This window comes from Chroicocephalus ridibundus, chromosome 2 (genome assembly GCF_963924245.1).
Source record: "Chroicocephalus ridibundus chromosome 2, bChrRid1.1, whole genome shotgun sequence".
In the NCBI taxonomy this organism is placed as follows: Eukaryota; Metazoa; Chordata; class Aves; order Charadriiformes; family Laridae; genus Chroicocephalus; species Chroicocephalus ridibundus.
In genome coordinates this window covers 54,296,273-54,312,969 of record NC_086285.1, presented here as the reverse complement: position 1 = coordinate 54,312,969, position 16,697 = coordinate 54,296,273, and the positions used below count along the sequence as shown (strand labels likewise).

Below are 16,697 nucleotides of genomic sequence, written 5' to 3'. Positions count from 1 at the left end.
ACAAAGCCCCTGTGCTCCTTCACTTGCTCTAGATCATCTGCACTTCAAGAACATGGGCTTGCCCTAAAGCCTAATGCAGCCTGGTAACAGTAGGCTGAAGGGAGAATGACCCACAGAACTGAGCAGTTCCTGGCTGGAGTTACTAGGACACCACTCAGGTTTTTGCGGGAGGTATGTGATTTTCCAAATAGCATTATAAAGTAGTGTCGCTGTTTTAACATATATTCCCTCAAAAAGGCTCACGACTGGACGTCCCAAGCTACATGAAAGCAATATAAACAGACTTATCCGCAGGATCCCCTGAGTCACTCCTCCCCTCTTATCTAAGCAATTCACGTGTTTAAAAAAAAAAAAGTTGATGTAAATGCAGACGTGTCACAGTCATAAAAAAAATTAGTAGCTTACCTCTTTCTGTTAGAGCCATCATTATTCTGGATTCCATAAATCCCTACATGGCACAAAATGGCAAAGCATTAAGAAGAATTTTATTTAAGGCAGATTTCTTATCTAAAGCCCCTTTTCCAGTCAAAACCTTTAATAGTTGTATAAGACAAAACTTTGTAAATCCACTTCAGACAAAAACATATAGGTGTCATCTTAGGTGAAAGCTGTAATTGTATTTACTGGAATAAGAAATGGAATTAAGGAAGCATCAGGATGACGGAGTAAGTAAATTTGCTCTTGATATTGACCTGAAAATAGGTCTCCCACCTTCTCAGCTTACGGAGAAAATTCCACGTTACCTCCTTAGTGCCCGCTGTTCTTCACTTTCAGTGGAGCATAATTTGTCCCATGACTGGAGAAGTGGACTGAGGTTCTATGCGATCCTCAGTTTGACTTGAGTATCTAATTTCCAGCTTTCACTGACCAGTAAGCACAGTCAACTAATGTGCTTACTTGTCTCCAGGCTTTTCACAGCTTAACTATTTCAAGCTGCCTTCAACAAACTGCGTGCTAGAAGGGAGGGTGTCATACCTGCATCAACTTCAACCAGAAAGCACACTCAGGCTCAGTTGTATTCAGTCTTTTTTAATAAATTAATGTCATTCAAAATACAGTGCCAGAACATGATGCAGCTGAACATGCTAGTAAGGTTTGTCATGAAGCACCTGTGTTCATGTTAGATTGGCGGCGCCCCGCTACTGCTAGTGGTTCCTGGGATTAATGCCAGAGCAGCACTAGTCATCTGCTCTCCTGCACACAGAGCACAGGATATTCCTGAACAGTTTGCTCCCTCCCGCCCCCCCAAAGTAAAAAACCTGATAGCTAAGGGATATCTATACACAATCACACTACAGTAATGCTTGTTATTAAATTAACAGAAAATAAAGACCTGGTTAATCCACACTAAAACTTTGTTTTACAATGGAAAAATACATCAGCAGCAGGAAGTAATATACATGAGCCAATGTTACTGTAATACAGAATGTGGAGACATTTACTGATTAAAGCTCCACATAGACCCGCACTATGAGGGCTGACAATTCCTATTGCAAGCCCAGCAACTTAAGTCCACACCTGGTAAACTACCAGCTGCTTGGAAGACCTGTATTCTAAATAGACAGGTATAAGTTAGTGAAAATAGAATACATGCACCTAATAATACAGCTTGACTGAACCTGCAGTCGCTTTGCCCTGCATGTTACCATACAATGGAAGATCTACCCTTCCTACCACAGGTAGATCCATGGGATTTGTTTCTTTTTCTTTTAATGGCATTACTATACCAACATGGATATTAGTATTAAGTAAGTGCAGCACAGTCCTTTAAGTGGGCCACACTGACAATTATATAACTAGCGCTTAAGTAGACTATCCAGAAGTAGATCAAATATAACTGGAAGATACTTTCAAAAGAGTTGTGACATCATCCTAGAAACAGTAACTACTTTTTTTCTGAAGCTAATTTTCCTGAACTGAGACTTCATAGAGCTAGAAATTAATTCTTTAGACAAGTCAGATGCTTAAGCTCATGATATACATATATGTTTCTCAATTATCAGATAATAGTATTTCAGATTATGGAAGCCTATCTGCTCATTTCACTGATTCATACTGAATGGCGGCAAGTGTTAGGTAGGGCATAAAAATACAATTCATGAGAGACAGGTTTGACATTTCTGTTTCCAGACCTGTTCTTTCACAACTATTTATTTCAAGGTAACTGAGCACAGAATCAGTTGTGCAGTCTCATTTGGGAGCTATACGGGTGGTAGAGTAACCATCTCCCCATCCAGCTCAAATTCATCAGCTCCATCTGGTGAGAAGAGATATGTTGGAGGTTTCCATGGGGACTCTTCAAGGCAAGATGGATACAGCTTTCCTACAGTGCACCGGAAGTCTTTCCCCAAGTCCCACAGCACACGTTCCGATATGTGCTGTCTAAGAAACCAGCGATCGAGTTCCAGGTCATATTGATAGGTGGCATACTTTGCTCTCTCGTTCATGTGGGTTTCTCGTATAAAGACACATAAAGAATTAGAGATGACAACGGCTCTAACGCATGGGTCAGAATACCGCTTGGCAGGGATATTGGCTGCCATTCTCCATTCGTTTTTATTCACATCATAGATTTCCACAGTTACAGAAGACCCATCTACAGTACTGCTCGGGAGTCTTATACCAGAATTGCTGGCAATATGCAGTCCTCCGATATAGAATATTTTATCACCAAAAGCAGCAGCTGAAGCAAAACATCTACTTGTTTGTCGCATAGCCATTTCTACCCAAGCATCTGACCTGGGAAAATAACAGTACATCAAGTTGTGTGCCATTACATAAATGCAGTTGTGAACTGCTACTGCCGTGCTCCATTGCCACGCGCAAGGCAACGGGCTTACCATGGTCCACTCATCTTTCTCAGTATCGTATCTCTCCACAGTTCTCCTGTTGAGTTCTCCACCAACGCTATCTCCTCCGATTGCATAGATGTATCCTTCACAGCAGACCAGGGATGGCTTTATACGAACAAAGAGCATCGGTGTCTTTGGAAACCAAGTGTTTTGCTGTGCATCAAACCAGTAAAAGCAATTCACAGTTCTGAAGGCAGCCTGGAGTTTGCTGCTTTTACTGTGATTGGTTTTCGTGTTTTTCAGAGGAACTTGCCCGCCTGCTATATAGATGTCATTATCAGGAGTTACAAGCGTCCCAACCTTATGCAAGTCAGCAGGAGGGTTGCAGAGTTTGTAAACTTTTTCTGCCTGGGGGCTATAACAAACAGAAGAATAAAGACTACCAGGGTTTTCAGCAGCAGCTTCAATGAATATCATCATCTCCTCTTTTGTCATACCAAGTCTGGGTTTGAAAAATTTGGGCATCGATTTGTACAATCCTTGCACCACCACTGATTTATCATTAGGTGGCAAGCCTTGAAACCAGGCTCTCTGGGTTACTTCTGAAAGTGCATCAATTCGGATTTGGCTAAGAACAGAGGACAAATACTGCGATCGTGATTCTGTGTTGTACTCCAGCCATAACATAGCAGCTTCACGAACTGTCTCCTCCTTTTCCACATTTAAATTGTCGCTGCTTAAAATATCTATCAGTAGATCATGTGACAGTTGCATGAAAGCCTCCTGGTGGTACACAGCTGTGAACTTGTGCTCTACCATTCTTTTAGCACTCTGTTTTAACTCTTCACAGCTGAAGAGATCAGCAAAACTTAATAGACGCACACAATTTTCTGCATTAATTTTTTTGATTAAGTATTCTCTACACCGTTGTAACACATCATCTACCTGTAATGCAAAGAAGAAACACACCATGTGTTACTGCATGCAATCTATTCGTTCATGTAGCAGCAGCAGGTAAACTTACCTGCATTTAGCATTGAACACCAGAGTTTAGGCCTGCAATACTGTATATATACAAAAATACAGTAGTGACTTACTCAACTGATTCGTACAGATCAAGTACATCACGTGATTATGTCTGCTTGACAAACTAATTGTCTAAATATTGGAAGTGCACTGTTTTACTTCCACCCTCCACAGGGTCGATAAAGCAAGGAGGGATGGGTACATGAAACATATCTGGCAAGCAACTGCTGCCTATACTGAGCAAACTGAACAAGAGTATTTTGAAATGACTAAACAAAGACTATTTAACAAGACAAAGAAAAAAATGGTTCAAAGATTAGAAGCAGTTATTTCATACTCAAAATAAAACATTCCTACCTGTAAGAAGCAGGCAGTTTCATAAAGCTGTTCTACTGTGCTGTCGCTTATTGCCAAGTTACCCGTGTATGCATAAGTTATGATAATTTGTAAAGTGGCTGCATCCACATTCCTCAGGTGTACATGTGTCTGTTTACTTTCACTTAGCCCACTCATGAACATGGCTCTGAAGAGAAATACACATATTAAGAGAAGGACCAACAGTAAGGACAGTAATCTTAAAGTCACTTATCACCTATAAGCCTTCAGTAAACAATACAGGGGTTCAGTATTTACCACAGGCTACCATCTAGTATTTAAGATACAGCATTTGTACAGAACATTCAAAAAGTACCATCAGTGCCCTCTGTAGAAATGTTTTATATTTATGCAAACTCTTTTGTGTTAATCAGCAGAGAACTCCAGTGATTTTGGAGTTTTAATGACAAAATTTAAAACTTTTTCTATGTCAGGTGATGATAAGAGGGAAGAAACATCCTCCAGAAAACACTGTTGAAACATATACAGATAGATTTTAGGTTCTAAAACAGAAGCAGCAGATTTATGCAATGGACTGAGCTGAGTCATATCAAAAAGCATGCTCCTCTGGGAGGAGGAGAAAGTTAGCTCAGAAAAATGGAGCAAGGACTAGCCCTCCATGAAGTATTTCTTATATACCATTCATAATAATATCAAACTTCAAGTTTGTAGACACAAAAAAAAAAATGACAGAAAGAGCTATCAGACTTGGTCTGAAAACAAACAAATTAAACCCCACATATTTCCATTACATATTTCTGAAGAAGTGGAAAGGCAATTAAAAAAAAAAAAAGGTTATTGTTTCCATAATGCATTACATACTTATTGCCCGTTCTGATTTATAAATTGCAACAGTTAAGAACTAACTGGATTCTAGTACTTCAGGTACTTGCCAATTTTCTTAAAATGGGGGACATCAATTTTAAGAGCTTTATATTAATTCAGGTTTGGCGTTATGGTTGTATAGAAAATTCAGCTCAAGGCTCTTTATATTTTTGGGGGGCTTTTTAGGAAACCAGATATGATAGAAGTTAGAAGGGACGGTGGATGCACCCTGCAGTCCTGCCTCCAGCTGAAGAGGTGAAGGGGACATGGAGATACGTTCCCTCAGTAAAGTCGTTCCAAGAAGGAACTTGCATTTTAGGAGAAATCACTGACTGGCCAAGTGCATATCAACTTGCCATGCAGCTTTTAAAAGGTAAGCAAGACAGTACAAGCACCAGCAGAGACTCCTCTCCATAGAAAGGAAGAGGTGGCTTTCAGAGAATCTGGCTCTAGCATATGCTTAAACACTGCTTAGTGGCCTGTGCTGGAGCTGGGCTGCCGCAGCACAGCACTCAAGCACAAAGATGGAAGGTAAGCTGGCTGCAGTCCTGCACAATGGCTGGATCACGCTAAGAGATGCTTTTCTGTTCTTCCCCCTCTCCCCGCAGCCTCCTTTGGGGCTATCAATTTTTCATAATGAAGCTAAATTTAGGAAGCTGAGCATCTTTTTGTAAACCAAGTAGAGAAGAAAAACAGATCATGACAAAACCACAAGCTTGATACTTCTTTTAACCAGTGCCAAAACCTCATTCCATAAATAATAAACAAACACACAGGAATAAGAGATCTGACTGCATATTCTAATGCTGCACACTGTGTGGACCCGTGACAGCTTTCCAACCTTATGATTAGCCACCCACATTAGATCTGGCCACATCTCCAGTGGCTGTTATTTTATAGACTGTTGGAGCTATGTCATCTGCAGAAGGCCAACAGCAACAATCATTATCTAGTGATCACACAATACTTGTTGCTAAAAATTGTACCAGACTCATCCGAGATGAAAAAATTAACACAAAACCTAGCAGCCACAAAAACTTCTGTGAAAGTCATAAGTTAATCCTCAAATAATTCCCTACAATAGAAGTTATTCTCTATATTCTATACAAGAAAGCAGACAAAATACAGAAAACATTTAGAAGCATTCTGTATAGCGAGCCCATCACAACAAGAAAACAGAATTTGCAAACCTTCCCTTGATTAAATGGGAAAGAAAAGTTATAATCCCTCCACAATGCAAGAAGGTAAAACATGCAGGGATGCTACCAAGACTAAACTCAAGCTTCAAAATTCCTTCCAGACATGCAGATTAATTATACTGTGTTGCCAACAAAAAATGATTAATCACTGCAGACAATTCATGGTGCCTCATCTTCTAGGACTTAACTATGAAGGTATATGCAAAAAGTAGTAGCACTCAACATATCTTATTAATAAAAACTTTTCAAAAGACAAAAAACAGGACACCTGGGAAGCAGGAGCTACCAATTTTAAAATTGCAACATGATCTCAGTGGCGGGGGGGAAGAGCAAAACGAAAAACAAAACCAAAACACACTGACACACAAAAAAGCTGTTGCATTGTAGCAAGGCTTTCAGACACAAGAAGAGTTTCTGGCTTCTTTGCTGAGCAGAGAAAACCAAATGATTCAGAAAACGAACCCGTGAACTTGCACAGCAATCCCTACTCTTAGCAGAGGCTTCTGCTAAGAAACTACAGCTAATAAACATGACAATGGAACTCCCATAGCCAAGTCTCAATAATCCCCTGTTACCCTACCTTGAGAAATAAAAAAAAAAAATTAAATATTTGAAGATTAAGGATGAAGAAATGTCCTAATTATTCAGACTTGAGTAACTCCATAAAGAAAACAAACCATCACAACTGTGATTATTTTTTTTGCCCCACTTCTTGTAAAAACTACAGTACCTAGCAAGAGTAAGTCACAACATGCTGGAAAATTTATTTTACTCTTTTGGTGTTGTTAAGTAGTGATATTTCTTTTTTTTTTTTTTTTTTTTTTACTTACTTCAGTGATCTTTAAGACTCTCTGCAACACATTAATTGTTAATCAATTAAGAAATATTACAATCAAAAACAGGTATCATAGATTTTCTAGAATTAACAGATCCTGCTTTGAATATTTACCTGAAATACGAGCTGCACGTTGCAAGAACCATCTTATGGCAGGGAAATTCAGTGCCCTCAACAATCAACACTATGTCAGTTAGCAACTGCTGTTCATAAAAGAATTTTAACTGCTCCAGCAAGGATACAGCATACTCGGTATTTATCTGCCTCTCGTCCTGGGTAGACATGACTGTATTCCATTAATATTTCCAGGACCAGAGAGAAAAGTCAAGATCGTTTCACCAGAGAAAGGTCAGTTGAATGTTTCTGAAGTAAGCAGGGAAGAAACAGCAGGAGGTCTGTAGCCTTCAGAAGTGATACCGATAAAAAGAGGCAGTGTTATCTTGGACTGCTGAATCAATGTTTCAGACTTTGACCTACTATTAGGTCATCATGCTTTGACTTGATGTCACAGTCTGTTCAGAGGCTTTCAAGAGTGTCTGCAGAGCTCCTGTTGAGATCTATGATGCAGCAAATGAATGAGCAAAAGTGAAGTCTGAGGTAGATTTCGTGGTAACATCTCGTGATCAGTGGCTGCACTTGAATGACTGAAAGCAGGAAAATAAAATTAATTTACACGTTAGCACTTTTTCAAAAACCTTTCATAGTTACCCCTTAAAAGTAATTGTGTAACAAAATTATTTCTAAATTAGTACTAAATTACTTGCACAAAAATCTTTTTGAGAAAAAAATCTGAACAACAAAGTATCAAAGAGAAAAGAAAAGCAGAAGAGTTCATACATTCATTCTCATCAAGACGTAGACTCATGAATTAAGATAACTTATTTTGTCAACACGGCTTCTAAGGCTGGAGATTTAAAACAAGGTTCAGAAGACTTTGTTCCTCTTCCAAGAATTACTCAGTTTTCCCACTGAGTACACCTGTGCATTTCCTTCAATCATTGATAAGATAGCCACATTTTTTTCATTTTCACATAAAACAGCTGCTTTTTCTTCTTCTCTGTTTGCATCTACAAAGACACTAAAAATATAAATGCAGTTTCTTTCAACATTCCATCACTTTCCAATTAAACTCTCAGCATCATCATCAACCCTTTCATTTCTCCTTTAGCATTCTAACAGAGAACAAGCAGAACCAGAGTTAAGGATTAAAAAAGAGACAACCTAACAGCCTATATTCCAATTGCTTATTTGATTCATCTTCCCTGTGCAGAAGGGGAATAATACACCTATTAACATTTCACATTTCATTTTTTTTCCTTCTGAGTCATTTCCATACAGCTGCAGACAGGAGAAAACAAAAATAAGGAGATAATAGGAGCAAAGGGATGCTGGAATAACAGGGGTCAAAACACTTGGAGTGGTTATAAAGCAGTGACCACGGGCTACCAAAGTCTGTTTTCTTGTTTGGACATTTCTCCTCCTCTTAAAAAACAGAGTCAGGTTTTATCTTATCTTCCATGTGAACACAGAAACATAATTAAGAATGGGATAGTTGTGACAGTAAAATCACCAACACCAAGGACACCAGCATACCACATCTATCAAATACTTCCAGACTTATTTAATCTCGCACTGTTCTTTTGCATTACAAAAAAATCAAGGAATAACCAGGGACATGTTTGTCTAAGACATCGCTATCATTATAGTTCACGATGAACATGAATGCAGAAATACCTTACTTGAAATTCCATACAAAAATACACAATTTAGTTTAAGATGAAGGCTGTAAAAATACCTGCCAGCCATATCAAAGATCTGCTATTTCAACAGTCCTGCCTGTAATACAATTCAAAGACAGCTGTCTTTTAACATTCACTCACTTGAAACAGATATGCTTAATTAATGCCACTTTAATTACTACTAATTTAGTGTCACTGATCTTTTTCAGTGAAGAAATAGACACAAACAAGAATCTCAAACTCTTAGTTTTCATTGGCTGTTTAACTGGAAAACAGTCAAAATAGTCAAACACAATGTTCAATGTTTGTTCAGGTGAAGGCAGTTAATTAAGAAAAACAGAAAAAGTGTTAATATTTGGGGGACAAAGAAGGAGAGACTACTATCTGCTATAATAACAGATATTAGCATAAGTCTTCACTTCAGACCTTCATGCCTTCAAGACCTTCAGACCGCTGAAGCCACTAAACCATATCAAAGATACAGAAAGATACTGCTCCTCTAACACAATGACCTTCTGCTTCAAGTCACTGCTTCTTTTCACCAAATTAGTATGCATCCTATCTCTGCATCACCGACTGCTATCCTGGTTATCTGATAACAGCTTAACATGCAACCCAATCCATTGACAGATTTCACACTGAACTTTAAATGGCTACAGAGACACACAGACTTCCTAAGTGTGTTAGGCCCACAGAAATAAATAGCTCATGGCTCTACTGGTATCCCGGGTCTCTCTACAACATTGTTTTTTGTGGCTTAGGAGTAAAGTTTCAAGAACAATAGAAGCTGGTGGATTAAGCTCTGTTTGGGCAGAGCATCAGTAGTACTAAGCTTTAGCAAAAGAAGTCACTGATATCATAACTTCTTATTACGACGTAATTTTGAAGAATATAAATCAGGAAAGTTTCAGAAACAGGAAAAAAGAGCAAAAATAATCTGCACTGTTTTAGTCCTTAAGTAACAGAACCAGTCAAGGATGCTATGGAGAAATTGATATACACCTGCTAGTAAGATTAAAGACATTTTTGGCAGCATGCAGCTGACAGTCAATAACCGAAAAAGCAGACCTGTTCAACAGAAGACAAGTTGAAACTGTGAAATTAATTACTATAAATAGCTGGAACATTTCAGTATGACCCTCAGTAGCAGAAAAGACTGAGGAGATGACAGGAGTCTTGTTGCAGTACATTTTATATGTGATGCAAACCACCTCTGAACTGCAAATTTACAATGCTGGAGTCCTTCCTTTACAGCTGATCTAAAACCATCTCATTTCCCGGATGTGCTCCAGTGAGGTACACGTGCTAGGAACGCACTACATACAGGATTCCACATCCACACTGTGTTTTGCAGCCAATGATAACCATTCTCTAAAGAACAAAATTTTGTATTTGAAAATTTTCTGTATGTCACAAAGTCAGGAGTTGCATCCCATCCCCTTCTAATGAAGCCATACTAAATAATCCTCAGAAAAACAATAAATACATCAAGAATCCCTCAATTTCTGGTCTAAATTTACCATAATTTCTGTTGTCATTTGTCCAAGAGAAGTGAATCTGATCAAAACATTAGGATAAGTGGTGTAGGAACACAATTTTGTGCCTGGACAGTCATCCAAGACTACCTACGTCTCTCGCACCTCTCTGAAAAGTTCAAGACAATTTTAAAGGAGATACTCTCCTCATTTTAGAGGCTGAAAAACTGAGGCACTGAAATAAGAATCAGCTTGTCCAAAGCAGAACTGTAAGAGGCTCAGTTCTCCCCAGTCCCACCTAACATCTCTCTCGCTGCACTGTGCTTGGTTGACATACACCTCTTAGATCTAACTGAAAAACTATGAACTTTAAAAGATGTCTACAGATGCACTACAGTCTCCTGTAGTTCTAGTAACTACACAGCGGTGGACACTTCTGATTTACAGATTAAGATCTATGGCTGAAATTAGCTTAATATCCTGAATGGAGATTGACAGAATAAAAATAATCCTTCAGTACAAATTCTGTGAATAAGACTTTCCCTTTCAACGATGTCACTGGAACAACCGTTTTGTTCTGGGTAACTTCTTGGAAGTCAGCTACCTAAAACTGGACTGGTAGGTAGCTGCTGGAAGGCCACAGCAGTACTGGATTGCAAACTACGCCAATTACCAGGTGATCTAAAGTAACTCCCTATCAAGCTGGAGAGCAACGTTAAGTAACAGGTTGATAAGAGGTTTGGTTGGGTTTTTTTTAAGTAATTATTCCTTTTAGCTTAAGTAATTTTTAATGAGGTGGCTTTTAACACTTGTTCATGTACTTGTAAATCTGAATGAGACCACTCCAAGAATTAGTCATCAAATGTTAATGAGTTATGGGACACCTATTTATTGCCTTCCTTGAATCTGTTTATCTTCTGAGGTCAGACAAAGATTGATAAACAGAGATACATACTGTGTTACACACAGGGAAGTGTTAAAACTACACTTCAATGTGTAACATAGAATAATGACTATTTCTAATGTAATTAGTAGGGAAATGAGTTATATAGCTATAATAGTCTTCAACTAGACTAATTCAACACAAAATCTGCTTTATTTTTTCCAAATTATAAGAAGGACAGACAGATATATAGACATGCAACCTTTTGTTTGGTTGGTTGGTTTTTTAACTTATTTCTTTTCCTAGTATCAAAATATCTAAGTTCTTCTGAATATCCCATTAACAAGTCTGACAGATTAGATGCCTAACTTCCAATAAAATTCTGGGAAACGCTTAAAGATCTACGAAAGTGTCACAGGTTCCAATCTGCATCTTCAGACACACCTAAACATCTCTTAGAATTCTAACTTCACTAACTTAAACTCACACTTCAATAGACTAGTATGTTTGCAAGAAAAAGAAAAAAAACCACAACCATCAAAAGGTATTTCCCTGGACATTCAACTTATTTAATCTAGTTTTAACTAATTTAAAAAAAAAGCTTTAAATACTACTTTCACGCACTTTTAATCAAATTCCTATTTCCATCCAAGGGCAGCTTCATACAAATCACAAGTGAAAACACGTCTAAAGAAGTGAGTCATTCACTATTTTTAACATAATAAAACGTCAAAATTAAGAACTGAACAACCATAAGCCAAACTGCACAAGCATTCCTGTGCTTAGAGATAGCAATCCTCCCAGCTAGCAATGGCAGCACCAAGCTCAGCCACTTTAATACTTAGTTACTATTAAGGATACACCGAGTTACAAATCAACATGTTTCAAAATGATTACACCAACTACTGGCATAGTCCTAAAAACGATTAAAATCAATTATTTAAATCAATACACTCTGCCAACAGATCTCAAAGATAGCAAATAAAGAAAGAAGAAAAAGCAGTTGGAAGCTCTAGATTCTTGAGTAACGTATCAAATTTGCATCCTTGGCAGCAAAAAAGAAATAGGTAATTGATGAAGCAGTTCCAGACTTGGAAGTTTTCCTCTCTTCTAAAGCCATCAAAGGTGTCTTTGATAGCACTGCAGTCCAGAAACCTGAGGACATCAAGGAGATTCTAATAAGGCAAAAACATGAAATTTCACAAAAACACAGTGACCGATTTATTCCTACAATATTATCATCTTGAAAATTACTATTCACTTGGAAACTACTACTATTTTCCATACATATTATGCTTGGGAGGTGAGTTACAACTTTGAGGTAGGTGAGCTTTTTGAAACTATGCAGAAGCTATAGACTAGAAGTGTCAGACTCCATGCTAACAACATGTTTGGTCACAATGCGCTCCTCATTACCAGTTTCTTTCCTGTTTTTCTGCTCCTAAAGGAAGTCATACACTAAAGGAAATACCTGCTCAGAAAAAAAAATTAGCACACGATAAACCAACAACTTCACATGGCAACTGGCCTTCCACGCTGAGCATGGGTAGTTTCCATCCCCAAGGGCATTTCTGTTTTGTGGAAAGACTTGACCTGTTTTGGAAAATTAACCTTTCAAAAAAAGTGGGCCATGGATGTCTCCAGTAAGATCCATCAAGCACGTAAAGAAAGTGTTTTGGTTTTTTTCACTGAACACTAGTATGTTAATGAAGCTGGTCTGTTTTATTTAAGAACTTAAATTCCAGTTCACAAGTATACGTCACTCCCTTAAATATTCACTATGAGATATAATGATGTTCAACTATAAATTCAAGCATTTCTACATTAAGAAATTAGATTCGATTAATAATTATTGTAGCTTCACTAACCATAAGTTAGTTCCTGAAAGGTTAGAGTCTTATAATGGATAGCTTATTGACGCATGTGAAATTTAGTCTCAAAATGCAACAGCCACTAAATTAAGGAAGTGACTTTTTAGGATTTCCACTGATTTTAGTCTGTTTCATAATCACATGACCAAAACAAAAAAGCCTGTCTCAAAAAAAAGCCCCAAAAACCACAACAATCACCTGTCCAAAACATAGTCAAAAAAATACTAAATAAGCAGCAACAGCCTTTCTTCTGCTTTGGTCTGTTCCTGCAAGACGCTAGTTACATAGCACTGAGTATAACAGGAACCTTTTACTCCACACACAAAAATAATTAGGAAAGAAGCGTGATACCTATACCCAGATCATGAGATTACATGATTTACACATCCGAGTATACTAAATATTTAAAATTACCTGTTTCTCCTAGCACATTGATGAAAAATTGAACTAAGTCGACTGTGTATTGTAATGATTTCCTAAATGCATCATCTTAAACAAAATTCATGTAGATACAGCCCGAGGTGAGCTCACAAGCGCACACAGCCATTCAGGTCCACTATGATCATAAAATAACATAGAAAGTCAAGCTGTGGCTTTGCAAAGAAACCTCTAAAACTGCAGATGCTAACTACAACACAAATCTATTTCTAAACCATACTTTATTTCAAAAGCAGCAGGTATCTACCCTGTTCGTAACATAAGTAGTGAATACTCAAGAAATTTTAAGCATGTGGATAGCTAACTCCGAAGCTATACCACGCGTATATTTAGTCTATAAAAGCTCACTAAGAACTGATTCTTCCAATCCACATATAAACACTGAAGCCCACCCTTGGTCGTTGTAGGTACTAATACTATATACACACACACAACTAGACGCATCGGCAACAAAAGGAGGGCAATTACAAGAAACGGCAATGCTACTACAGCACTATTCTCCTAGATGACTTCATAGTGTCTGCCACTTCAAGCATCTCTAAAAAAAAAAAAAAAAAAAACCACCAAAGTTGCAAACATCCCAACCTGCTCAGCTGAAAGGGAGCACTCAGCGCTGGCAGCCCTACTGCCCACCCCATTACAGGCCCGAGTCTACTGTCCCCTCCTGCTTGCGGGGCGCAGCGACACGGTATTAGAGACGGAACGCGGGTTTTTCCCTCTTCCTGACACCCAGGTGCGCCGTCCCGTCCCCTCCTTGCTTTTATTCCTTTCGTGCCTCACTAAGAAGCCCCCCCGCCAGCCATAAGGAAGGGGGCACTTTCCTGCTCCGCGAGTACCGCCCCACGCCGGGGGTCGGGGACGGTCCCGCCGGCCGCACGGCCGAGATCCCGCCGTGCTTCCCTCTCCTCCCGGCTCTCCCGAGCTCCGCCGCGCCGGGAGACAGCCCTGGCCAAGGGCGCGGAATCAGCCCCGGCAGCCACCTCGCCTTCTTCCTCAGGGCGCCTCCGCCACGGGTTCCCGCCGGTGTCCAGCGGGCCCGGAGCCGCGGCTGCCGGGCGAGAGCAGCGGCAGGTCGCGGAGGGGGCGGGCGGGAGCCGCGCCCAGGCCAGGGAGGGCGCGTCAGGCTGCTGCAGAGCCCCCCGCCAGCCTCCCCGCCGCCCTCCGCCGGGGCCTCAGACCCCTCGCGGCGAGGGGCGGCCTACCCCGGCTCCGGCCCCGCAGGCCGCCGGCCGTGAGGAGACGGGAAACGGCCCAACGGCCGCGCCAAAGGAGGGTGACCGGCGGGACGCGAGCGCGGGAGTACTGCCACCACTGCTGCCGCCGTTTCCCCCCTCCAGCCCAGACAAACCTCCCACCGCCGCTTCCTCTTGTGCCTCAGCGTCCCGAGCCAGGGGCGAGGGGGCCGGGGAAGCGGGGGAGGCGGGAAGATCCGGTCTCCCCCGGGCTGCGGAGGCGGCGGCCACTCGCCGCGCAGGCGCGCTGGCCCCTCCCCTCCCTTCCCTTCCCTCCGCCTCCTCACAGCACCACCACCGCCGCGGGCCGGGCCGCTACGACGCGCCGCGCGCCGCCGGCCCTGCGCATGCTCAGAGCGAAGGGGAGGGGCCGGCCCCGCGCTCGCCTCCGCCCCGCCCCCGTTTCCGCTTCCTCGCCCCCCCCCCCGCCTACGCCCGCAGCGCCCCCTGCTGGGCGGAGCGGCTGGCGGCAGCCCGTGGGCCCAACGGTCGCGGGGCGGCGCGGCTCCGCCGGGCCTTGTTCCGGCTCTTCTTCCCCCCGCCTCCTTTTCTGCCAGGGGCCCTCCCAGCGGCATGAGGCACCCGGCAGCCGAGGGCTCCTTCGGCCGACCGCGGGAGCCCCGGAGGCCAGAGGTTTGCCCTTCCCGCCAAGCAAACGCCGCCTGAGGCGTTGTGGGGCCTGCGGCCTGCCGCGGGAGGGGAGAAGCAAGGGAGGTGGGAGGAGTCTGAGGACTGAAGCCTGGGCCAAGGAGAAGGAAAATCCTGAGGAAAAGGCAACTTTTTAAAAGCTCAGGAGTGTTTTTCTTTTTTTTTTGTTTTGTTTTAAATTTCCCTGCCCTTACTAAGAGAAAGGCTTAGAATTTAACTCAAAGGTGAAAGCTCAATCTGATGAGCACAGGAGTTAAAACATCCCGAACAACTCACTCAAGTGACCTGCACACAAAGCACAAGAGCTGCCATCAGTGCTAAAGAAAAGCTTTAACTCGGGAAGTCTGTGGTCAGTGAGATCAGTAGTCCTTCCCAGGCATTTTACAATTTGTGTCTTCGTACAAAGGACAAGTTTAATTTGAACATTATAGAAAGAAAAAAAAAAAAAAAAAGGATATTACAGGAATTTCCTAACTGTTTCAGCTTGAGCAACCCACAACAATTTTTTGTCATTTAGACAATTATTCTATCACCCGATGACCCCTCCCTACCCAGAAAGGGGAATTGGGAAAAATAAGTAAAGAAACCCAAGGGTTGAAATATAAACAGATTTACTAGAATAATACCAGACAATTAACATTAATAATATTAAAGAACCAGTGTTGATCCCAATACCAATATAAAATATACAAGGATTATACTGAGACAGTTCCATCAGCAGGAGCTGTGCACTGCCAGCGGTGGACAGCAAATGTTGGACGCTGCGAGCGCTACGGATTTGGGAGGAAGGGAGGGGCTCAGGGGTCCAGCACCAGGGCAAGAAGTTCTCAGGATCGCAGCCATCGTAGAAGAGAGAAACTCCTCAGCAAACTTTCTATTTTATATTGAATGTGATGTTCATGGTATGCAATAGTTCTGTCGGCCAGCTTGGGTTAAGTGCCCAGGTCTCGCTCCTCCTCATCCCTGCACCTGGCGAGCTCGAAAACACTGAGACCTTGAAACCCACATGCCATAGCTGGCTATAAAGGAAATATTTTCACAAATTCAGACACTAGAGTCTTCTAAAAATGCAGTTTTCCCAGGCATTAGAAGATAAATTAGTCCTCTGTTGCTTAAACCAGGACACCAACCTAGAAATATAAACAGCCTCTAAGCATCCACACCTCTGTTTTTTCTCTAGTCACCCACCTACTTGCACAGTGCATTTGTTGTGCGTCTTTCTCTCTCCATCTCTCCCAATACCGGTGCTGTCATTCAGAGATGTGAAGTCGCCAAGTGACCATTCAGATTCTCATCCCCTGTAAGGAACCAGGGTAGAGCCCAATTACAACCTCACATTTCATAAATTGCTGTTATGTA

General features: G+C 41.3%; 1 protein-coding gene across 2 annotated transcripts; it reads right to left on the bottom strand.

Annotated features, from left to right (window-relative positions):
- Positions 1-1,235: 1,235 nt before the first annotated feature.
- Positions 1,236-14,948, bottom strand: KBTBD2 (kelch repeat and BTB domain containing 2). 2 transcript variants are annotated; one of them, XM_063325528.1, is made up of 4 exons: positions 14,807-14,948; positions 7,167-7,696; positions 4,176-4,341; positions 1,236-3,737 (listed from the first exon to the last, which is right to left on the bottom strand). In XM_063325528.1, exons 2-4 carry the CDS (start codon positions 7,334-7,336, stop codon positions 2,202-2,204), a joined length of 1,872 nt encoding a protein of 623 aa, XP_063181598.1. In that variant the 5' UTR covers positions 7,337-7,696; positions 14,807-14,948; the 3' UTR covers positions 1,236-2,201. The 2 variants fall into 2 exon arrangements, with proteins under 2 accessions (XP_063181598.1, XP_063181599.1); XM_063325529.1 differs by lacking the exon at positions 14,807-14,948 and adding an exon at positions 7,890-11,116.
- Positions 14,949-16,697: the final 1,749 nt, after the last annotated feature.

Coding starts and splice junctions, on each gene's coding strand:
- KBTBD2 (XM_063325528.1), bottom strand. CDS start 7,336: ATGTCTACCCAGGACGAGAGGCAGATAAATACCGAGTATGCTGTATCC. Junction 4,342..7,166: donor ACGTGCAGCTCGTATTTCAG/GTAAATATTCAA, acceptor ATTTCTCTTCAG/AGCCATGTTCATGAGTGGGC. Junction 3,738..4,175: donor AAACTGCCTGCTTCTTACAG/GTAGGAATGTTT, acceptor TTTGCATTACAG/GTAGATGATGTGTTACAACG.